This window comes from Portunus trituberculatus, chromosome 17, assembly GCF_017591435.1.
Source record: "Portunus trituberculatus isolate SZX2019 chromosome 17, ASM1759143v1, whole genome shotgun sequence".
In the NCBI taxonomy this organism is placed as follows: Eukaryota; Metazoa; Arthropoda; class Malacostraca; order Decapoda; family Portunidae; genus Portunus; species Portunus trituberculatus.
This window is the reverse complement of record NC_059271.1, coordinates 11,733,396-11,755,895: the sequence shown is the minus strand read 5'-3', so window position 1 is coordinate 11,755,895 and position 22,500 is coordinate 11,733,396. Positions and strand designations below refer to the sequence as shown.

Below are 22,500 nucleotides of genomic sequence, written 5' to 3'. Positions count from 1 at the left end.
TGTGGGAGTGATGTTGTTAATGGTGCGTAATTCCTTCCGGGAGGCTGTAAAGGCCTGGAGCTGCACGAAGAGTGGCACAGGGTGTTGATAATGCTAGTGGTGGTAATGGTGGTGATTGTGGGTGTTTGAAGGAGAGTAATTATCGTGGCAGTAGTTGTAGTAGTAGTAGTAGTAGTAATAATAATAACAGTAGTAGTGGTATTTCTAATAGTAGTAGTAGTAGTAGTAGTAGTAGTAGTAGTAGTAGTAGTAGTAGTAGTAGTAGTAGCAGTAGTAGTAGTGGTAGTAGTAGAAATGGTGATAGAAGTAGTAGTAGTAGTAGTAGTAGCAGTAGTAGAAGTGGTAGTAGTAGAAATGGTGATAGTAGTAGTAGTAGTAGTAGTAGTAGTAGTAATAGTAGAAATTGTGACAGAAATAGTAGTCATATAAGCAGCAGCAGCAGTAGCAGCAGTAGTACTGGTGATGATAATGGTAGTGGCAGCAGCCGTAACAACGATAAAGTAGCAGCAGCAGCAGCAGCAGTAGTAGTAGTAGTAGTAGTAGTAGTAGTAGTAGTAGTAGTAGTAGTAATAGTAGTAGTAGTATAGTGTTAGTAGTAGCAATGGTTGCAGCAGTAGTGGCTGCGTCGTGAATTCCTTCCCTACTAGCCGTAATATTTCCCGCGGCAGGATTGGATTCCCCGTCTGTAAATCATCGGCCCGTCGATCCTAAGTGTGTAATCCCGATATTGGCAAAGTGGCGTCCTCAGAAGCAAGCCCGCCAGAGAGACATACATTTCCACTTCCCTGATTTTTCCGTTCATTTTTTTTTTTCACTTTTTCTCATTTTTCTTTCTTCATTTTAAACAGCAATAATATTCTTTTCTTTCTATTATATTTCTTCCTCATTTTAATGTTATTTCATTGTTTGTTATATATTGTAATTTTTAGTTTTACATTGATTTCTTCTCTTCCTTATCGTATTATTTTTCTTTCTTTAATTCTTCTTCTTCTTCTTCTTCTTCTTCTTCTTCTTCTTCTTCTTCTTCTTCTTCTTCTTCTTCTTCTTCTTCTTTCTTCTTTTACCCTTGCTTTTCCTTCTCTTTCTCCTCCATTTCTTTCTTTCTTCCTCTTTCTCCTCTTACATTTCCTTCCACTCTCCTCTTTCTCATCATGTTCATATTTTCCATCTTTTTCTTCCCTCTACACTTACGAAGCTCTTCCTTCTTATTCTCATCCTCCTCCTCTTCTTCCTCCTCCTCCTCCTCCTCCTCCTCCTCCTCCTCCTCCTCCTCCTCCTCCTCCTCCTCCTGGTATCACTTCTCACTCTCTTCCCCCTTTCCTCCGTATAGAAGTAGCCCCAATATATGAAGGCAATAAATTAGTGTTAGGGGAAGCGATGGCCAACTCTTACCTTCCTTATCTTGCTCCTTAATGCCCCGAGAGTGAAGCTACGTACCTAAAATCTCTCTCTCTCTCTCTCTCTCTCTCTCTCTCTCTCTCTCTCTCTCTCTCTCTCTCTCTCTCTCTCTCTCTCTCTCTCTAACGATGATGATACGCTTCCCTTTCCGTGTGTGTGTGTGTGTGTGTGTGTGTGTGGGCGGCTGGAGGAGGTAATGGCTGCGGTGATGATGATGGTGGTGGTGGTGGCGCGTGGGTGGTGGTGATTGTTGTGGTCAGAGTGCTTATGATTGTGGTGAAGGTGGTGGTGATGGTGACTTGAGAGATGAAAATGGTCGTACTTAATGGACTGCGTGATTGAAAAAAAGTGAGAGAGAGAGAGAGAGAGAGAGAGAGAGAGAGAGAGAGAGAGAGAGAGAGATGATGGAAAACCTTACCTCTTTTTCCCCTATCGACCACCTCTTCTTTCTCTTCTTCCTCCTCCTCCTCCTCCTCCTCCTCCTCCTCCTCCTCCTCCTCCTCCTCCTCCTCCTCCTCCTCCTCCTCCTCCTCCTCCTCCTCCTCCTCCTATTCTTCTTCCTTCTCGTGTTATAAGGCCCATTACTCTCCCAATTGCTACAGAGAGAGGAATCACAGGAACTCTGTAACTCACGTTTGAAGTATCGTGCTTCACCAGTTCTCCCTTGTCTTTATTCTCTCTCTCTCTCTCTCTCTCTCTCTCTCTCTCTCTCTCTCTCTCTCTCTCTCTCTCTCTCTCTCTCTCTCGTGCTCCTTCAATACTAATTCACTTTTCAAACCGCTTTTCTTAACCTTCCCTTTTCTTATCTATACTTTACTTCCATTATATCTCTCTCCCCCTTATTTTTTTTCTTTCTTTTCTACCATCTCTTCTTTTACATTTTTTTTATTTTACTTCCTTTGCTCTATTTTCTTATCTTCCTTTCTTATGTTTTATTTTCCGGTGTTTTTTTTCCTTTTCTTGCTTCTTTTCTTTTCTTCTCCATTTTTGTATTTTATTCTAACTTCCTGTTTGTTATTTTTTTTCTATTCATTGGTTGTTTTCTGTTTTCAACTTTCTTTTTTTCATCTATTTTATTTTTTATTTCTTTCACTACTTTTCATTTCCTTTTTTGTGTTCTTTTCTCTTTGAATGTCTGCTTTTTTTCTCTTTTTTCTTTTGTTTGCTTGATTTTCATCTTCGCCTTCCTTTTCTTCTTCCTTTATTTATTCCTTTCCTTCCGTCTTTCCTTCCTTTTCTTTCCCTTTCCTCATTGAATCCTTCCATGCCTCACTTCCCTTCCTATATATTTCTTGCTCTTTACACGCCCTTCACTCTGTCTCTTCCATCATCCATTCATCTTTTTCCAACTTTAGCCTCTATCTTTTCCAATCTCCCACATCCCTCCTACTTTAATTTTGTTCTCTTTCCCTTTTGACTTTCCCTTTGCTAATCCATAAACTAATGTAACTCATCAATCTAACCTTTTTTTTTTTTTACCTTCTATGCATACCTTTCTCATCAAATCCCTTTCCTTTTTCTTCCTTTCACCTTGCCTTCTCATCACTCCCAGTCCTTCCCCCTTCTCCCCTCTTCTCCCTAAATTTCACGAGACAATTTGCTATTCTTATCACCCTGCAACGCCGCTTCCTTTCTTCTTTTTGCCTTCCTTCCTTCCCTTCCCATTCCTTTCATTTTACATCATTTTCCTCGACTCTCTCTCTCTCTCTCTCTCTCTCTCTCTCTCTCTCTCTCTCTCTCTCTCTCTCTCTCTGGGCAGTCACTTTTCTTAATGGATTTGTGTCTATTTTCTCTCATTACCGTCAATAAATCAAGCCCAGGAATCACGTATGTTAATTAAGATCACTCCGCTTCTCATTTCTTCTAGTAGAGTGTTATGTTTCTTTCCTCTCTCTTTCTCTTTCTTTCTTTCTCTTTTTTTTAAGGTATTTTGTTCCGGTTTTCTTTTCCATTTTCTTTGTTGTCAATTCATTAGGTTTTCTTTCTTCTCCTTTTCTTATCTTTGTTTATTAGTTTTCACCTTTGGCGATCTTTTTCTTTGTTTTCCTGTTTCTTTGATTTTCGTTGTTTCTTTTCTTTTCTTTTTTTTTGCTTCTTGCTTTTTTTTTTCTTCTTTTCTTTCTTTCTGTCTTCTTTTCTTTGTTTAATTTCTTTCATCTTTTGTAATTCTATCTTTGTTTTCCTGTTTCTTTGTTTTTGTTTTCATTATCTCTTTTCTTTTTTCCTTTCTTTTTTCTTTCTTTCTGTGTAGTTTCCGTCGTCATTTTTCTTCCATTGGTTTTTTTTTATTTCAGTCCCCCATTTCCTTCTTCGAATCTCTCACCTTTTCTCTTTTTTGTTTTCCCTTCTCTTCCTTTCCTTTTTCCTCACCCCTTCATTACTTGCACTCCTCTTCTTTCTCTTTTTTCATCTTATTTTTCTCTTCTTAGTTCCCGGAATCTTCTTTTTCCTCATTTTTTTCCTGTTTCTCTTCTCCACTTTTTGTTATTTTTCTCTTTATCTTCTTTCTTTTCCTCCCTTCTGTCTTCTTTCTTTCTTCTTTATTACAGTTATGTTTGAGTTACATTTCCATATTGTTTCTTGGTTCCTTTCTCTGTTTCTACAAATTATTACTCTTTTGGTTCTCCCTTTCGCTCTCCTTTCTCTTTCCTCTCTTTCTCTTTCCTCTTCCCCTTCCTCTTTCTCTCTTCTTTTACGGCTTCTCTGCCCCATCTTCAATTTTCTTCGTCCTCTTTGTTTCCATGCTGTTTCCTCCTCCTCCTCCTCCTCCTCCTCCTCCTCCTTCTCGTATTTCGGCAATTCTTTTTTACTATCATGTTATTTCTTTCCTTCATTCCTTTTTTCTTCTCTTTCTACAAATTAATCCTTTCTCTTCTCTATCATCCTCCATTTACTTTCTTGCTACACTCACCTCTATTATCTTTATTCCTTCTTCTTTTATCATTTCCGTTTTACATCTATTATTCTTATTCTCATTTCATTTTCGTTGATTTCTTATTCTTCATTTGCCTTCTTTGTTCTTCTCTTGTCTTTCTTTTTTTTCACTGTTCTTACTAATCACTTCTTTCATTCCTTCCTCTCTCTCTCTCTCTCTCTCTCTCTCTCTCTCTCTCTCTCTCTCTCTCTCTCTCTCTCTCTCTCTCTCTCTCTCTCTCTCTCTCTCTCTCTCTCTCTCTCTCTCTCTCTCTCTCTCTCTCTCTCTCTCTCTCTTTCATTTATCTAATCCTCTTCCATGTTTTTATTCATTTTTCTCTTCCTTTCCTTTTCCTTCTCTCATTTCTATTTTTTTCCCTTCACTCTACTATCTTTGTTCTTCTATCCACCTTTTCTTCTTCCTTTAATCTTGCTTACTTTATTATCGTTTTCTTATCTTCATTTTTTTGACTAAGTTTTTCTCACCTTTATTTTCATATACTTCTTTTTCCTTGCTTCTGTTTATCTGTTTCCTTTTCTTTTCCCTCTCGTTATTTCTTTTACCTCCCTTCCTTCCTTCCTTTTGTTTTGTCTTCATACCTGCTTTTCTTTATTCCTTACTTTTTTGGCTTTCCTTTCCTTATACCTTTTTCTTTCTTTCTCTTCATCTGTCTTTTCTATTCCGAGCATTCTTTCTATCTTATCTTTTCCTCCTTGTCATCTTCATTCTATACCTTCAATTCCATCTCTGTTCTTCATACCTTTCATCTATCTCTTTTTTTATCATTCCTTCCCTTCTTTCCTTTCCTTTTATTTCCTGCCTCAGTCTCTCACTTTTTTCCCCTTTCCTTCTCTTTCTTGTGCCTCCTTTATTTTTTTTCCTTTCCTATTATTCCTCCTATCCATATCTTTCCTTATCACATTTCCTTCATCTTCTTTCTTCTTTTATCATTAATTATCTTGTTTCCTTTACCTTTCCTCCTAGTCTTCTCTCTCTCTAAGAATATCTCCTCCATATCTATATTTTTGTCACTCCTTCCCTCGTTTCCTTTCCTTTTATTCTCGTTCCGTCACTCTGTCGCTCCTTCCTATCTATCCTTCCTTCTCTCTTTTTATTTTCCTTCTCTCCCAATCTCTTTCCTTACCGTGGCGACGAGTAACTTGGTCTCCCGCGTGACAGCCTTCATGTATCTTCCCGTCATGCAAAGCCACATTTTTCCTCGCATTTCTTTTTTTTTTTTTTTTTTACTCCCGTGAGATTCGTGTTTATGAATATATCTACAGAGAGAGAGAGAGAGAGAGAGAGAGAGAGAGAGAGAGAGAGAGAGAGAGAGAGAGAGAGAGAGAGAGAGAGAGAGAGAGAGAGAGATGAGAGGTGAGCAATGAGAAGCAAGCATAGGCGGATCGGTTTGTGCATGAAATCCTTAAATGAGAGGCAAGGACGAGACCACCTGGAGCACGAAGACACCTGAGAGGCACACCTGTCACAAACACACACACACACACACACACACACACACACACACACACACACACACACACACACACACACACACACACACACACACACACACACACACACACACACACACAGAGAGAGAGAGAGAGAGAGAGAGAGAGAGAGATTAGACGAAATTTCAGACAAACAGACACTGGTAGGCGAAAAGACAAAGGAACAGTCAGATATGCTAACTAGGAGAGCAAAGATAGTTGTATGTGTGTGTGTGTGTGTGTGTGTGTGTGTGTGTGTGTGTGTGTGTGTGTGTGTGTGTGTGTGTGTGTGTGTGTGTGTGTAGTAAAAGTCGTAAATGATGGCGATGGCTGAATGTCATGTTGGTGGTGGTGGTGGTGGTTGTGGTGGTAATTGTGACAGTTCTGTGATTGTTGGATGTTACTGAGAAAGATGTGATTTGTCTTGTCTGTCAGTCTATGTGTTTCTTTGTGTGTTCCTTGTTTTGTTTTTTTTTTCTATATGTTTCGTGTTGTTCTCTCTCTCTCTCTCTCTCTCTCTCTCTCTCTCTCTCTCTCTCTCTCTCTCTCTCTCTCTCTCTCTCTCTCTCTCTCTCTCTCTCTCTCTATGTTTGTCAGTTCGTCTATCTGTCAATGACTCTTTATGTAACTATATTTACTTGTCTTTCATTTCCTCCTTCTGTCTTTTTTATCTATCTATCTATCTATCTATCTATCTATCTATCTATCTGGCTGTCTATCTGTCTGTCTGTCTGTTTGTCTGTTTGTCTGTCTGTTTGTAATGTATATATGTATGTGTATGTCTTATGTTCGTGAGTCTGTGTCATATACGTATTCTAATTTATTATGCTGTGTAAATTTTCTGTCTGCTAAGAGCTTCACAACACATACACCCACCTACCTATACACACACACACACACACACACACACACACACACACACACACACACACACACACACACACACACACACCACATTACACATACGATCATACCGTTAGTAATTTAGACACACCAGATTTTTACAGTTATTGTTTTGTTGTTGTTCGTGCACGTACACACATACATAAAGTTGGAGGGAGCTAAACATCCACACACACACACACACACACACACAGAGAGAGAGAGAGAGAGAGAGAGAGGGTTTCAGGTTACCATTTCGTTAGGTTCCATGCACTAATGAGAGGATGATTATACTTCACAAGCTTCCCATATAGTTTCATTTCCTTCCGACGGATGACGACTCCACTTCTCCCTGCTGCCCCTTACCATTACTTCACTACCTGGTTGTTGTTGTTGATGATGTAGTTTTGGTTGTTGTTGTCGTTGTAGCTGTTGTTGTTATTGTAGTAGTAGTAGTAGTAGTAGTTGTTGTTGTTGTTGTTGTTGTTGTGTTTTAGCTGTTAGAGTGACTTTCTTGCACCTCTCTTCTTTCTGCCTGCCTATTCTCTCTCTCTCTCTCTCTCTCTCTCTCTCTCTCTCTCTCTCTCTCTCTCTCTCTCTCTCTCTCTCTCTCTCTCTCTCTCTCTCTCTCTCTCTCTCTCTCTCTCTCTCTCTCTCTCTCTCTCTCTCTCTCTCTCTCTCTCTCTCTCTCTCTCTCTTTACATCGTTGTTCCGGGTGTGGCTTTTTCTCCTCTCTCTTTCTTTGTATGTCCTTAAAAACACTTTAGAAAAGGTCTTGAGAACACCAAGTCACGGTTTCTCAAGGGTTCTCATCCTGCCTCTCTTTGTCATGTCCTTGTGTAGGTGTAACTCTCTTGTATGTATGTAATAGTAGTTTTATTAAGCCTTATTTTATATATTATGTTGGTTTTTGTCTCTCTCTCTCTCTCTCTCTCTCTCTCTCTCTCTCTCTCTCTCTCTCTCTCTCTCTCTCTCTCTCTCTCTCTCTCTCTCTCTCTCTCTCTCTCTCTCTCTCTCTGTTTGTTACTTCTTTCAACTTCCTTAAGAAACATAACTACTTATATTTCCAATCACTATAGTAGTAAATGTAGCTTTGACACTAACTGTAGAACCTTTAAATGTAGATTTATTGCTATAAATTATTAACTAACTTTCTTACTTGCCTTAATTTTTGGACTGCTATGAATTTCAAGTTAAGTAGAATGTTGAGTTATAGATTTAGGATTTGAATTAAAAAAAGATGAGACATATGAAAGACGGCAAAATAAATGAGCGATTTAAATCTGCCTTTGCCTATTGTTATGTTTTACCTCAAATATCATTTATCTTTATTCAAATGAAGCAATAAGTAAGTCATAAGCAGTCCAAAATTTAAGGAAAGAGAGAAAAAATTATATTTGTATCTCTTAAGAGTAAGTAGATGTAAGTTTCTATGTATGTGTGCGTGTATATGTGTGTGTGCCTGTGTGTGTAAGTGTGTGCGTGCGAGTGTATATTGGTGAGGTCTTGCTGTGTCCCTTGCCGTCCTGACACTAACGACCATTGTATTTGCAGCACCAAAACGCCGCCCAGACCTTGGTGAGTCGGGAGGTGCACCTTCTGTCCAGGCATGACGCAATGCACCCATCAGCAGTGCTCCTCCCTCTTGACCTCTTGGTTCTTGTTTACTCTTAGTTCTCGTTCAAGCATTAATATTACACCACCAACCCTCACCCCTCAACTTTCATCCATCACCCCTCACCCCACTCAGCCTTTCTCTCTCCCCCTCATTCTAACCTACAGCGTCTCTCTCACTCACTCACTGCCTTTTACATCTAGCCTTCAACCAAGCTTTCCCGTTCTTCCTCTTTGATTTTCTTCAACTCTACTTTCCCTCCTTTTTTCCTTCACTTTTTTTCTGTCTTCATCACTATTAACTCTCATCTCTTTTTGTTTCTTTTGCACTCAATACCCTCTTCCTCCTTCTATCCTCTCTCGTTCCCGTCTTTCCTTCATCTTTCTCTTCTTCCTTCCTTATCAAAGATTTGCTTTTCTTTTCTTGCCGTTTCTCCGTTCACTTTCTCTTTTCCTTAACTGTTTCCTCCATTCTTCCTATGCCTTTTTTTCTCGAAGTCTTTTTTTTCTTTTTTCTCTTCCGCCGTTTACAAAGTCTACTACTACTACTACTACTACTACTATTACTACTACTACTACTACTACTACTGCTGCTGCTGCTGCTACTGCTGCTACTGCTACTACTACTACTACTACTACTACTACTACTACTACTTCTTGTGCACACCACTGCTGCTACCACTGCTACACCACTACCACTACACCACCACCACTACCACCACCACTGCTACACCACCACCACCACCTGCTGCACCACCACACCACTGCTGCTCACACTGCACTGCTGCTGCTGCCACCACCACACCACCACCACCACCACCACTGCCACTGCTGCTGCTGCACCACCACCACTGCTGCCACTGCCACTGCTGCTGCACCACCACCACCACCACCACCACCTGCACCACCACCTGCTGCACTGCTGCTGCTGCTGCTGCACCACTGCACTGCCACCACCACTGCTGCCACTGCTGCTGCTGCTGCTGCTGCTGCTGCACCACCACCTGCTGCTGCTGCTGCTGCTGCTGCTGCACCTGCTGCTGCTGCTGCTGCTGCTGCTGCTGCTGCTGCTACTGCTGCTGCTGCTGCTGCTGCTGCTGCTGCTGCTGCTGCTGCTGCTGCTGCTGCTGCTGCTGCTGCTGCTGCTGCTGCTGCCACCTGCTACTGCTGCCACCCACTGCTGCTGCTGCACTGCTGCTGCTGCTGCTGCTGCTGCTGCTGCTGCTACTGCTGCTACTGCTGCTACTACTGCTACTACCACCACCACCACCATCACCACCAAATTACCATGAGGAGTTTTAATTGCATTATTATTATTATTTATTGTTATTATTATTATCATCATCATCATCATCATCATCATTATTTTTATTATTATTATTATTATTATTATTATTATTATTATTATTATTATTATTATTATCATTTTTATTATTATTATTATTATTATTATTATCATTATTGTTATTTAACTGCATTATTTTTATTTTTTTTTTACTACTGTTATTATCATTATTAGCATTCTTGGTCATCGTGTTCACGTTCATGCTATTACATAAAAGTCATTAATAGCCTGAAATTCATCCATTATATTACTGTTATTATCATTCTTATTATTATTGCTATCATTGACGCCTAATGTTTGTCTTGATGGTGCTCGCTATTTCCTTCATTCCATCTTTTTCTCATCAATTTTATCTTTTCTTTCTAATTCCGTGGCCTTGAATTCGCATCTTCCATAAATTTGTTTTGATACATGATTTTTTCTATTTCTTTTCTTTTTTTTTTTTCTTTCATTCCCTTCACTGCAATATCTTAGGACTGCAATAAATGAATGAATGATTATTGCTCGTTTGGCGGGAAGGGTTGATGTTGCTGCTGTGAATCCATTATTGTTATTATTTTTATTATTATCATTATTATTATTTATTTTTTTATTATTATTATTATTGTTATTATTATTTTTATTATTGTTATTATTATTATCATTATTATTATTATTATTTTTACCATTACTATTATTATTTTTTATTGTCATTGTTATTATTGTAGTTATTATTATTATTATTATTATTATTATTGTTATTGTTATTATTAATATCATTATTATTATCATTATTATTATTATTTATTATTATTATTGTTATTATTATTATTATTATTACTACTACTACTACTACTACTACTACTACTACTACTACTACTACTACTACTACTACTACTACTATTGTCCTTTTTGTTGCATTTTTGCTTTAATTATTCCTTATTAATAATATTTTTATATTACTTGTTTTGTTATTGTTGTTATAACTGCCTATTGTATATTTCATTAATTTGTTTTATTTATCATTCTCATATAATAAATAAATTTACTTTTTTTTGTCACTATCAATGTCGATATAATTCAACATTAATTCCATCATTGCATATTTTCATTATTACCATTTATTCTCTTTTCCAATATGGAGGTGCATTGATTAACTAATTGCATTTTACTAGAAAACAGATTTATTTCTGTCTCCTGACAACTTTTGCAACTTTTTCCAGTGCTTGCCTTATAGGGTAGATTCCCTCATCCCCTCCCTCCCCAAGCATGAGTTAAGGGGAGGGGCAGGCGGAGGAGGAGGAGCAGGAGGAACAGGAGGAAAAGGAAGAAGAGAAAGAGGAGGAGGAGGAGGAGAAAAGAGTGCAGGCTTTATGGTTTCTTTATATGAAACACTTGATTGTACCTCTCACAACACCCCTCTCCCACCCGACTTCTGCCTCCCCTTTTCACACTTTTCTCTCTCCCCATATCTGAGTTAAGCCGTATTTTTCGCCTCTTTAACATTCTTACTTCTCTCTGTTTTATATCTTTCCCTTCTTAATCCTTATGTCCCATACCACCTTCCATTCACGTATCCATTCTTCTTTTAATCTTTTTTTCTTTTTCTTTTAGTTCTTGGTTTCATTACATCCTCGAGCGTTGTTTCTGCTTTGCTTGTCCAGTCTCGCCTTGCATGCTTAACTAAGGCGATTCTAGGCTTTGTCTTGTTACCTTCTTCCTCCCTTTTCCGTGCTATTTTATCTTTTCTCTCTCTCTCTCTCTCTCTCTCTCTCTCTCTCTCTCTCTCTCTCTCTCTCTCTCTCTCTCTCTCTCTCTCTCTCTCTCTCTTCTTTCTTCTGCTTCTTTTTTCTTCCGTTTCTTTTCTTCACTCCATTTCCATCTTTTTCTCATTCTACATACTCCGTTTGTCTTGTTGTCATTCATCTCTACATCCTTCTTTCCCTTTGTCATTAGTCACACACACACACACACACACACACACACACACACACACACACACACACACACACACATACACACACTTCCTTATTATTATCAATTACTCTCACTTTCCTTCATATTCTTAACATTCCAGACTTTTACTTCCACCTATTATTCCATCACTTTTCCGCTTCTTTCCCTGCCTTCCACCTCTTCCTCGTCTTCCTCCTCCTCTTCCTCCTCCTCCTCTCCTTTTGCTCCTCCTCTTCTTCTCCTCCTCCTCCTCCTCCTCCTCCTCCTCCTCCTCCTCCTCCTCCTCCTCCTCCTCCTCCTCCTCCTCCTCCTCTTCCTCCTCCTCTGCTTGGTCTCGCGCCGTTCCGCTTCACCAGTGGTAAAGAAAGCCTCCCAAAGACTCCCTGCTGATGGTGAGGACTGACAGCTACCCCTCAGACTTTCCCAACCCTTCCTGCCTCTCCCTTCCCCTTGAGGATCCTTTGGGGTTGATGTAGGCACTTCTTTTCCGCCCCTTTGCTCAAAATTGGCTAAAGATGACCTGTTTTGTGAGAATGAGCTTGAGATGATACAGAATTTTTGAGCTGCCGAGACTCACAGTTCGCACTCTGCCTGGTGTTTCAAGATTGAAAGCTTACATGACTGTCTTATGCTTGGCTTTCTTGCAGTAGTCCTCACAGATGCTAAGGAAATTCATAAGTCTTATTCTTTACCGGGTTATGCTAGATTTTACGTACACGAGAATGAGGAATAAAGGTTGGTGTACATTTAGTACAGTATGAATCAGCTTTCTTTATTTTTATCTTACTTTTCTGCCTGTCTTTTTACTTCTTTTCACTATTATTATTATCATTATTGGAATGGTATAGTTAGCAATGCCTACGCCAGCCGGCAATCCCTCCTCCCCCCTCTCAACATTGCATTGCATCCCCAGGGGGCGCATGGCGGAGGCGATTCACTGCTGTCTTGATCGTAATGTTAAGGCGACAGTAAACTAAGGAAGCAGTAATCTTTAAGGCTCATTAATATTAGGTTTCACTTCACTCTTTGTATACTAAATTTGTCACACTTTGATATACATTTCCTCCCTACCTTCCGCCATTTTTCCCTCTCTTCCTTGCCGACTTGTATACAAGAACACACACACACACACACACACACACACACACACACACACAGGTATTCAGACAGGTAAGTGTAATTTCCTTGGCCTATCAAAGGACACACACACACACACACACACACACACACACACACACACACACACACACACACACACACACACACACACACACACACACACACACAAATTTAAAGTATAAAGAGAGCAAACAAATGGAGGGCGCGTTATACTAGTAATAGCTTGAAATTTACATTGTGTATAGGAAACTGATCAAGAAAATGAGAAGCAACGGAGAAATTTAGTAAAAACACAATGTAGAAAGCCAGTTGAGGGAGAAAAAATAGAGGGGAAGAGAGCGAGTGAGATAGAGGGATAGAACAACAAACTATAAGAGTCACAGACGAGGCGCAAAAGATAGAAACAACTTAGAAACAACTAGAAAAGACAGCGAAAGGAGTAATGAAAAACGTTAGATGGTGACGGAGATGACAGTGTTAGAAGTGAAGATCCGGGAAAGAGGTAGCACCGTTAGAAATATAACCAAGAAGAACGAGCTAGACTGGAGTGAAGTAGGAAGGGTTAATGAGAAGTACAAATGAGCGTATGACATTCAATTCAATACCTTATTATGAGAGAGAAAAAGGGGGAAAGGACTGAGTGGGCTTGACATGGTACTTACTTATGAGAGGAATCTGAGGCCGAGGTGGAACACAAAATAATACAAGAGGTTTACAAGGAGGCGACACTAGTAAGACCTTGACTCGAGGATAGAGCTTTAGAGGATGTGTGAAAAGGCCAAGGACGAGGCGGTGATACATAATGAAATAATACGAGTTTCTAAAGGAGTCATTTCACGTTCCTATTTAGTAAGTCATTCCGTGTGACAATACCCGCCGTTTTTTCAACACTTGTTTTCCTCCCTCGGGCCGTCTCGCTATGGTGTGCTCACTAACGACCTGGAGAAAGAACAGGAGGAGGAGGAGGATGTAGGGGTTGTGAACGGAGAAGAGGTTAAGAAAAAGGGCTTTATATAGAAAGAAGATTGAAAGATGACAGGAAGAAATGAGAACATTATAGAAAAGAATGTAATATTAATAGGGAGAAGAGTAGAAGAAGAGGACGAGAAATGAGATTAGATTTAAAAAGTTGTAGAAAGGATAAAAGAGGAAGGAATGAGAATTTTATAAAGAATGTAACATTAATTAGAAGAAATGTAAAGATAAGGAGAGAAGAAAACACAGGATATAAAAGAAAAGAATGTTACTTGGAAAACAAAGAACACGAAACAAAAAACAGATAGAGAGCGGAGAAGAAAAACAAGATGATAAAGGGAAGAGAAAGATGCTTAAGTATAAACAGCGTAGAATTAAACTCGCAAGAAAATAGAAGAGAAAAGTGCTTACGTTATAAAAGAAACGTATTATGAATCCCAAAAAAAAGTAAGAGAAGAGAAGGATGATTACGAGAAAACAGCATAGAATTAAGAATTAATGAATAGCAGGATATTCAAGAACAAACAGGATGAAGGGAAGGGCGTAGTACTTGAGAACAAACAGGATAGAATAAAAACCCCTCCTTTCAAAAAAAAAAAAGAAAAAAAACACGATTCGAGGACGATTTTACGAAATGAGAAAAATCATCTGAAAAAGTTAATATTTCCTCCCCGCGGAGGCGGCTCTAAGGTTAGGGCTTGGGGGAGGATGTAGTCACACTCCCTAACCCCCAAAACCCCCTTAATGCCCTACCAGCCTGCAGGACGTAAAACCCCAACCCTTCTAGCATCCTACACGCCCACACGCTAGCACGGTCCTCCCTGTCTCACGCCACGAATGAAGCCTCGAGATTCTATGTTTGAGTTTTCCATTTTAACCTTCCACTTTTTTTTCTCCTCTGTGAATAATTTACGAAGTACACGCTTCCTTTTCCTCCCCCTACTACTACTACTTCCTCTCATACTCCTCTTCCACCTCCTCCTCCTCCAACTCTTCCTCCCACGTACTCTTCTATCTTTTTTCAAGGATTCTCTGATTATGACAACATTTACTCTCTCGTTAGGCCCACCTTCCCTCCCTTCCCTTCTCATCCTATCCTCCCATCTCAACCCCTTCCCCGTACTTAAGCCGCGTAGGCGTAATTATACCCCTAGGCCTCCTCACGTTCTCCTCTGGGCTACGAATCCCTTTGTTAGTATTCTTTCTATGACTGGTATGGTTCTGTCTCTAGTGCCTAATCATGTTTTTCTCGATGTTCGATCAGGCTCAGGAGGGCCAGAGAAGGAGGTCAGTAGGTCAGGTCTGTCAGGTCAGGTCATGTCAGGCTAGCAGGGGAAGATCTTCCATAATAGGCAGGTCATTATAGGGAAGGTTGTAGGAATAGGATCATTAGGTCAAGGGTCACAAGGAGAAAGATAATTGAGAGAGAGAGAGAGAGAGAGAGAGAGAGAGAGAGAGAGAGAGAAAGAGATTCACCTTAACCCTTACCACCATGTTCTCCTCCTCCTCTTAAATACTACTTCTCCTGCTAGTACTACTACTGCCTGTATTATTACCTTTAATCCTCCTCCTCCTCCTCCTCCTCCTCATCCCCCGTCCCCTTCCCCGACGTAAACGTCGAGGAAGGGCGTCTTGTTTGCCAAAGGAGGACAAATATTGGAATTTTTATGCACAGAAAACTACAAAAGAAAACGTGTCGTCAGCCTCGTCTCTCTCTCTCTCTCTCTCTCTCTCTCTCTCTCTCTCTCTCTCTCTCTCTCTCTCTCTCTCTCTCTCTCTCTCTCTCTCTCTCTCTCTCTCGGCTGATCAAGGGATAAAGCTACGCGCCGCCCTGCTGATCCAATTACTCAAGTGTGCCCCCAACTTTACGTCCTCGCAGTAACGTAGTTTAATCTTCACATATTGCCATTCAGAATCTATTGACAACATATCGAAACGAATCGCCTTCGGTCCCCTCCCGTTTAATCAGAAGTAGATGCGTCGTCTCAGGTTTTTTTTCTTTTTCTTCTTTTTTCCTTCTTGTAGAGTTCAATCTTATGAACTTTATGACGGTCGGTTCGATTCAGTTTAGAGTGGAGGACGTTTCGTAATGTAATTTTTATACGAGGGAGATCTCGGATTTTGTCATTTGCTTCAGAAAATGTTGGGAAAAAAAATCCCTTAAACTCCATCCTTACATAAAAATGTGACAGGACCTAGACTATAACAGAGAAGATTTGGTGGATTATCATCGTCTTTTTAGGGGGCTTTGGACCTTACGAAATAATGGCCAAGGCAGCAGCGGGGTATATGTCTGTTGATCTGCCACCTAATGACATCCTTTTCTCGCGTGTGGTCAGAATTCGTGAAAAAGTAAAAGAAAGGAAAAAAGTTTCTTTATCGCTGTCCGTGTGTAGTCAGTGCATATTATTCCAACTTCATTTTTATCAGTGCTCGTCGCTGTTCCACGTCCCTTAAGGCATTATTAGGCCTGATCAAGTAACTATATTACGCATTTCTACTGGTAAGCATCTCCCTTTATAAAACACTTCAGCATTAGTTTTCATTCACATAGAATTAATGATGTTTTTTTTTTCTCTATCAGTTTTATTATTATTATTATTATTATTATTATTATTATTATTATTATTATTATTATTATTATTATTATTATTATTATTATTAGGCGTCTCTTTTTAATAGACTCCAGGTTGACTCGGGTTTTTTTTTTTTTTTTTTTTTTTCGTTTAACGGTTTCATCTCGTTAAAACCAGATCCTTTCACGAAGTTACTGAGCCTAGATGGTTCCTGTAGCCCTCCCGTAATAAATGGAGCAGATGGTAGTGCATAAGGACAGATGGAATGTTCTTATGGTGTTCAGTTTCGTGTGATTGGCGTGTATCTGAGTGGCTGGCTGTGAAAACTCTCATTTCGACGTCTGTTAGTGCTGGATTATGTATATTTGTGAGATGAAGGAAACGAAAGGGATAATGAGTTTATGTTGGTGTTTAGCACAGATAAATGTACTAGTACAGGTTTCAAGTTCCAAGACAAAAACTACTATATGGCACCAAGGTTGCTATAGATATTTATTGTTAAGTTAATAATCTAAAACTTAGAAAAAACACGACATAATGTTGGACACAAAAGAAAAATTGAGGTTCAGCAGAGTAGAACTAGGCTAATAGTTGAAAAGATTTTTTTTTATTTATTTATCTAACGTAAATAATATAAAGCTTGGGAAAATAGAACATAATACTACATAGATACCGGGAACACATAATGACTGCCAGGAAAACCAGAAGAAAAAACATCGTCGTTTACCTAATAAAAAAAAGCAAGACCTGTTGAAAGAATGATCTACTTATTTAGCTTATTTGAATAATGTAAAGCTAGAGCAAAAATTACTTGTTACTAAATACGGAGAACACATAAGAATAGCCAGAAAAAATAGCACCTTACCGAACCAGAACAAGCCGGACTGATTTATTGATCGACTCACTCTTAGTCTCGTGATGTGCAGTAAGTAACTGGGGTCACACGTCGCCGAAAAAAATCACACGATATAAAAAAAAAAAGATGAAATTAACCTAAACATTACTGTAGGAGGAAAGATCGATGCAATGAGGATGGAAATGAAGGTCTAGTCAGGAACATGGGAATAGGCCTAGGTGATGAGTAACTAGTGTTCCCGAGGCCTTGGTGGCAGCCTGAGGGAAGATCAATCGGTCAGTCTTTGTTGAGAGTGTGTGAGTAGCAGTGTGTGTGTGTAATTCACTGTTTGATCTGCTGCAATCTCTGACGAGACAGCCAGACGTTACCCTACGGAACGAGCTCAGAGCTCATTATTTCCGATCTTCGGATAGGCCTGAGACCAGGCACACACCACACACCGGGACAACAAGTTCACAACTCCTCGATTTACATCCCGTTCCTACTCACTGCTAGGTGAACAGGGGCTACACGTGAAAGGAGACACACTCAAATATCTCCACCCGGCCGGGGAATCGAACCCCGGTCCTCTGGCTTGTGAAACCAGCGCTCTAACCACTGAGCTACCGGATGTGTGTGTGTGTGTGTGTGTGTGTGTGTGTGTGTGTGTGTGTGTGTGTGTGTGTGTGTGTGTGTGTGCGTGCGTGTGTGTGCGTGTGTGTGAGCGTTGTTAGTAAAACCTCTGAAAGTAATAATGGTTTCTTTTGATAGAGGTGAAGGTAGTACTTTTGATAATAGTAAAAGTAGCGATAATAGTAATTGTGGTGATGATGCGAGTTTTAGCGATGAGGGTGGTACTAGAAGCAATGGTAATGCTGGAAGTGGTGAAGATAGTGGTGGTGGTGATAATGATGGCGGCTAAAATCAAAATGTAGACACACTCGAAAGTAAAATGCGAAAATAGGAAAGAATAAAAAACGAATTCAGAGTAAGGTCTGTTAGCCAATATTTTCAGTGTGTGTGTGTGTGTGTGTGTGTGTGTGTGTGTGTGTGTGTGTGTGTGTGTACGTATGCGTGAATACTCAAAGGTCTCATAAAACATGCCTTCCCTTATAACTTTATCATCATTATCTCGCCGCCTGAACCTGTGTCTCTCTCTCTCTCTCTCTCTCTCTCTCTCTCTCTCTCTCTCTCTCTCTCTCTCTCTCTCTCTCTCTCTCTCTCTCTCTCTCTCTCTCTCTCTCTCTCTCTCTCTCTCTCTCTCTCTCTCTCTCTCTCTCTCTCTCTCACTTCAAATGTGTGTGTGTGTGTGTGTGTGTGTGTGTGTGTGTGTGTGTGTGTGTGTGTGTGTGTGTGTGTGTGTGTGTGTGTGTGTGTGGACGCGATATCGGCAGCAATTTGGCACCTTATGGCGTAATAACGTAGTTTGATGTTTATTGGTGGTAGTGTAGCGTGTTTCGTGTCCGCAGCTACAGGAAGGAACATAAAAATAGTAATGGTGCTGATGGTGTTGCCAGTGTGGTGATGGTGGTGATACTGGTGGTGGTTGTAGAAGTGATTGTGATGAATATTATGGATGGTTGCCTTGTGGCGGTGTCAGTAATACTATGGTTGTGTCATGCGTGGTATGCGTGTGGGTAGGATGTGTTCGTGTGTGTGGTAGCTGTGTGGTGATGATGGAGGTGGTGGTGGTGTGTAGTGAAGAAGAAATCTGTACCACATTTTTTTCAAGATTTCTTCTTATGGTAGAGAAGGTGAGAAGAAGTGGAAATGGAGAAAGCGAGAACGAGCGCGATAGTGAGAGAGAGAGAGAGAGAGAGAGAGAGAGAGAGAGAGAGAGAGAGAGAGAGAGAGAGAGAGAGAGAGAGACATTTTATCCTGCCTTCCTTCACCATTCCTACCTTCCTCTCCTCCCTTCCATCATAGTGCAAGAGAGTTTCTACCGACATCAGGATGTGTATACTGCTGTCCCTGGACCATTTTCATGCACGCCACTTGCTCCTCTCTCCTTCGCCACCACCGCCATCACTTCGGCCACAGATAGCACAACCACCACCACTACTAGCTCCGTCCTCGCTTGCTCCTCTTCTGCCGCACTAACATTTTCCTGCCATGATAATATTTCTGAAGATTTGTATCGTTAATGGCCGTGTATGTTTTGCGCTTAATGGTGTGTGTATGAGAGAGAGAGAGAGAGAGAGAGAGAGAGAGAGAGAGAGAGAGAGAGAGAGAGAGAGAGAGAGACAGCAATGATAGTGAGCACTTCCACGCCGAATCCATCTTCTTTCCGCATCATAACTCATTTCACTTTACGCCCGCACGTCCTTCTTGCGTCATCAGAATGTCATCAAGGAATCACTTACGCTAGGTCTCTACGTTCATGTATTTACTCAAGCAGAATGTTTGCATGTTTGCCGTGGTTCCTTCAGGCGGCGGCATCAGCTTGAGGCGTCGCTCCGTCGTCTATAATTTAAGGTCTGCTCTCAAAGGCCCTTCCTTCTCCTCCTCCCTTCAGCCTCTCCACCAACACTTCCCATCACCCAACCAGGCGCTGCCTATCACAGCATTACAACACTGACATCCTCTTATCTTGTATCCACGCCTACCCTCCTGACGGCGCTCATGACTAACGTATGTGTTCTCTCCCGTGATGCAGCACGCGGCGGGCCCCCAGCCAGCCCAGCAGGGGGGGCGTCGCGCCTCGGCCGCAGTCCTCCACCCCGGCACCAAGTTCAGGCACGGACTCCTGCAGCTGATGATCCACACCATCGACCCGCTCCATGACGGTGAGTTCAGGTCGCTCTTGTGAGTTCAGGCCCCCGCTGCCACCGCCGACGCCGCTGCTATTACTCCTGCTGCTGTTGCAGCTCCTGCTGCTGCTACTGTTGTTGCTACTGCTGCCGCCCGAGCAACCACAGCCACCGCCACCGCAGCAGCTTTTTATACAGCTCCCGCTCCCCTTGTCGTCCCTGCTATAGATCTTCAGCGTCAGCAGTCAGCAGAGGTCGTGGCGGTGGTGAATATGAAACTCACGTTTATGTATTCATTGAGTCATGAATGGAGAGCTGATGAAGACCCCAGGATATAGGTCAGGAAGCCTCTCACCTGCACCGGCTAGGGTTAAAGAAGACCTGAATATTTCCCTTAGACCCTGGCCTGCTTATTGAAATCCCTTTATGTATGAGGTGCTCAGTCAGTGTCCTGGACGGCCGACCATAAATTTTAGTAGGTGGTATCATCGCCAGGGCCGATGTGGGCCGCTTGGTGTTCGAAGATGCGGTCCGGAGCTTGGCGGGGCGTCCGCGGCTGGCGTATATCATCCACTGAAAGGAAGGAAAAGGGTGCTCCTGACGCCACGAATAATAGGCTCCTCGGGATTAGGCTTTCCGTGGTCCGTTGGGTTGCCATTAGTTGTGTTACCGCTATATATTTGATTTTGTGGAAACTAGTGAGTGGGAAAATGACAGCTCGACCAACGCGCCTAGTTCCTTCCCTCCTAGAGGCTGAGCGATGGTCGGCCAACTTAGCACACTGGTGAGTGAGAAGAGGTGCAGTTAGATGGAAATTTACACACTGGTTGATAGATGAGCGTAGATGAATAAATCATAAAAAGTAGTATTGATAGTTGTGTCGATAAACTGATGTATAGGAAGCAGCACATGACATCGGCTTCCCTTAAATAGTAATAAAAATGACAGACCCCAAGGCAGACAACAATGGCCAACCTTTTTTCAATCAACGGACACACGCCTCGACAGTTTTATTCTCCTTGTGAACATATATTATATTTCCCCCCAGGCAGACGCTTCTCCTCGCTGCCCCACTTCCCTTGTGTGCCACCACGACCAAACTGCGCCCGTAAAATTCAATGACCGCTACACAGTGTTACATGGAGCCTGGGATCTAGAGTCTTTGTTTGCCTCCCCTTTTTCTTTTTGCTCTCTCTTCAAATAGGATTCACTTTTTCTCCTTTTTGCCATCTCTAGAGAAAAGAAACAATGTGCAGTCAATAATGATGATAAGAATAGTATTGAAAAACATGATAAAATGGAGTAAGACGTTTAGTGCTGGGTAGGTGTTATAGTAGGCGTGTTCTAGTATACAATTTCCTCCTGAAGGTTATGAATCAAAACATAAAGAGGCTCTGTGAAATACGGTCAGCTATCATTGTGGTTTTGTTCTTTGTATTTCCTCTATATAAACTCGTCATGTCGCCTTGAGGAAGAGAGCTGGCAGCCATCAGTGGGATCGAAGTTTTCCTCTCTCTCTCTCTCTCTCTCTCTCTCTCTCTCTCTCTCTCTCTCTCTCTCTCTCTCTCTCTCTCTCTCTCCACATCACTCAATGCTTCCGTCATTTAATGTTTCCGGGCTATTGTCTCGTTTTTAGGAGCCAAGCTTTTTTATCCATTTTTTTTTCTCTCCATCATCCGTCAGACTTGTTGATTTCCACTTGTTGGCAGTGACGCTCAGGGAGGAATGAGAGAAAGAGGAAGATGAATGAAACTGCTGATTTGCTTTTCCTCTAGTCAGAGTTCTTGATTACCTGATAAGTGAATAACCCCCATAGATTTATATGTCTGATGAAACAGATAATTCATCATTGTTTGCTATTGTCCTTCAGTGCTGAGGTGTCTAAGATACCTTTTCTGTGAAAATATTTCTCTGAATTTATGAGGAAAGTACTGATGTGTTGACGGTGTTAGTAATGTGCAGTAACAAAGCGTCATCTTAGCTCGAGTCGACTAGAGCCTTAAAGATGAGATTTTAGGCTAAAACCTCAGCTCTATTAAATACTAAAGCTTCTTCTTAGGATCTGATGCGATTAAGTTAGTTCCATCGCCTCAGTGGAAATCATTTGAGTGGCAGTAGTGAGACATGAATGCAATCAGAGATAGGACAGGATTAACGTCAGTCCATTGCTCCACACTTTTTACCACAAAGACTCTGCGTTGTACCTCGACAATATATATTTAAAACCTTGCTAGCTCCAGAGTCCGCTTCACCACGAGAACTCTACGGTAATTGTAACGAGTATTTAACTTACTAATCCGGCGAGTTGAGCTTATGAGTGAGCTTTAAGTGAACGAATGTACTTACTTACTTATATTACAGTAACTTTACTTACTCACATGACTACAGAGAGAGAGAGAGAGAGAGAGAGAGAGAGAGAGAGAGAGAGAGAGAGAGAGAGAGAGAGAGAGAGAGAGAGAGAGAGAGAGAGAGAGACTATACAAGTTAATTGAAACGTCACTGTCGGCCTCGAGTTAAGGTGGGATTCTGTTCCTTATGCTGACTTGAAATATATGATTACTGCGAAACTGAGAGCTAGCATTAGGAAAGGATGACCATAGATAAAGCGTAGAGATTCTCTTTAAAGAAAAGAATTGCGGTAGAAAACTAATTGCGCGAAATGGCTTG

At 41.1% G+C, this 22,500-nt stretch overlaps 1 protein-coding gene across 24 annotated transcripts in view; it reads left to right on the top strand.

Moving 5' to 3' along the window:
* Nucleotides 1-22,500, top strand: part of LOC123505138 (sodium/potassium/calcium exchanger Nckx30C-like) — a 406,837-nt gene that overhangs the window by 350,623 nt on the left and 33,714 nt on the right. For 15 of the 24 annotated variants that reach the window (XM_045256233.1, XM_045256241.1, XM_045256240.1 and 12 more), the window contains 2 exons: nucleotides 8,239-8,262; nucleotides 19,740-19,869. In XM_045256233.1, the coding sequence (XP_045112168.1) occupies nucleotides 8,239-8,262; nucleotides 19,740-19,869 (154 nt within the window). The remainder of the gene's footprint in view (nucleotides 1-8,238; nucleotides 8,263-19,739; nucleotides 19,870-22,500) is intronic. The other 9 variants (XM_045256255.1, XM_045256252.1, XM_045256247.1 and 6 more) reach the window with 1 other exon arrangement.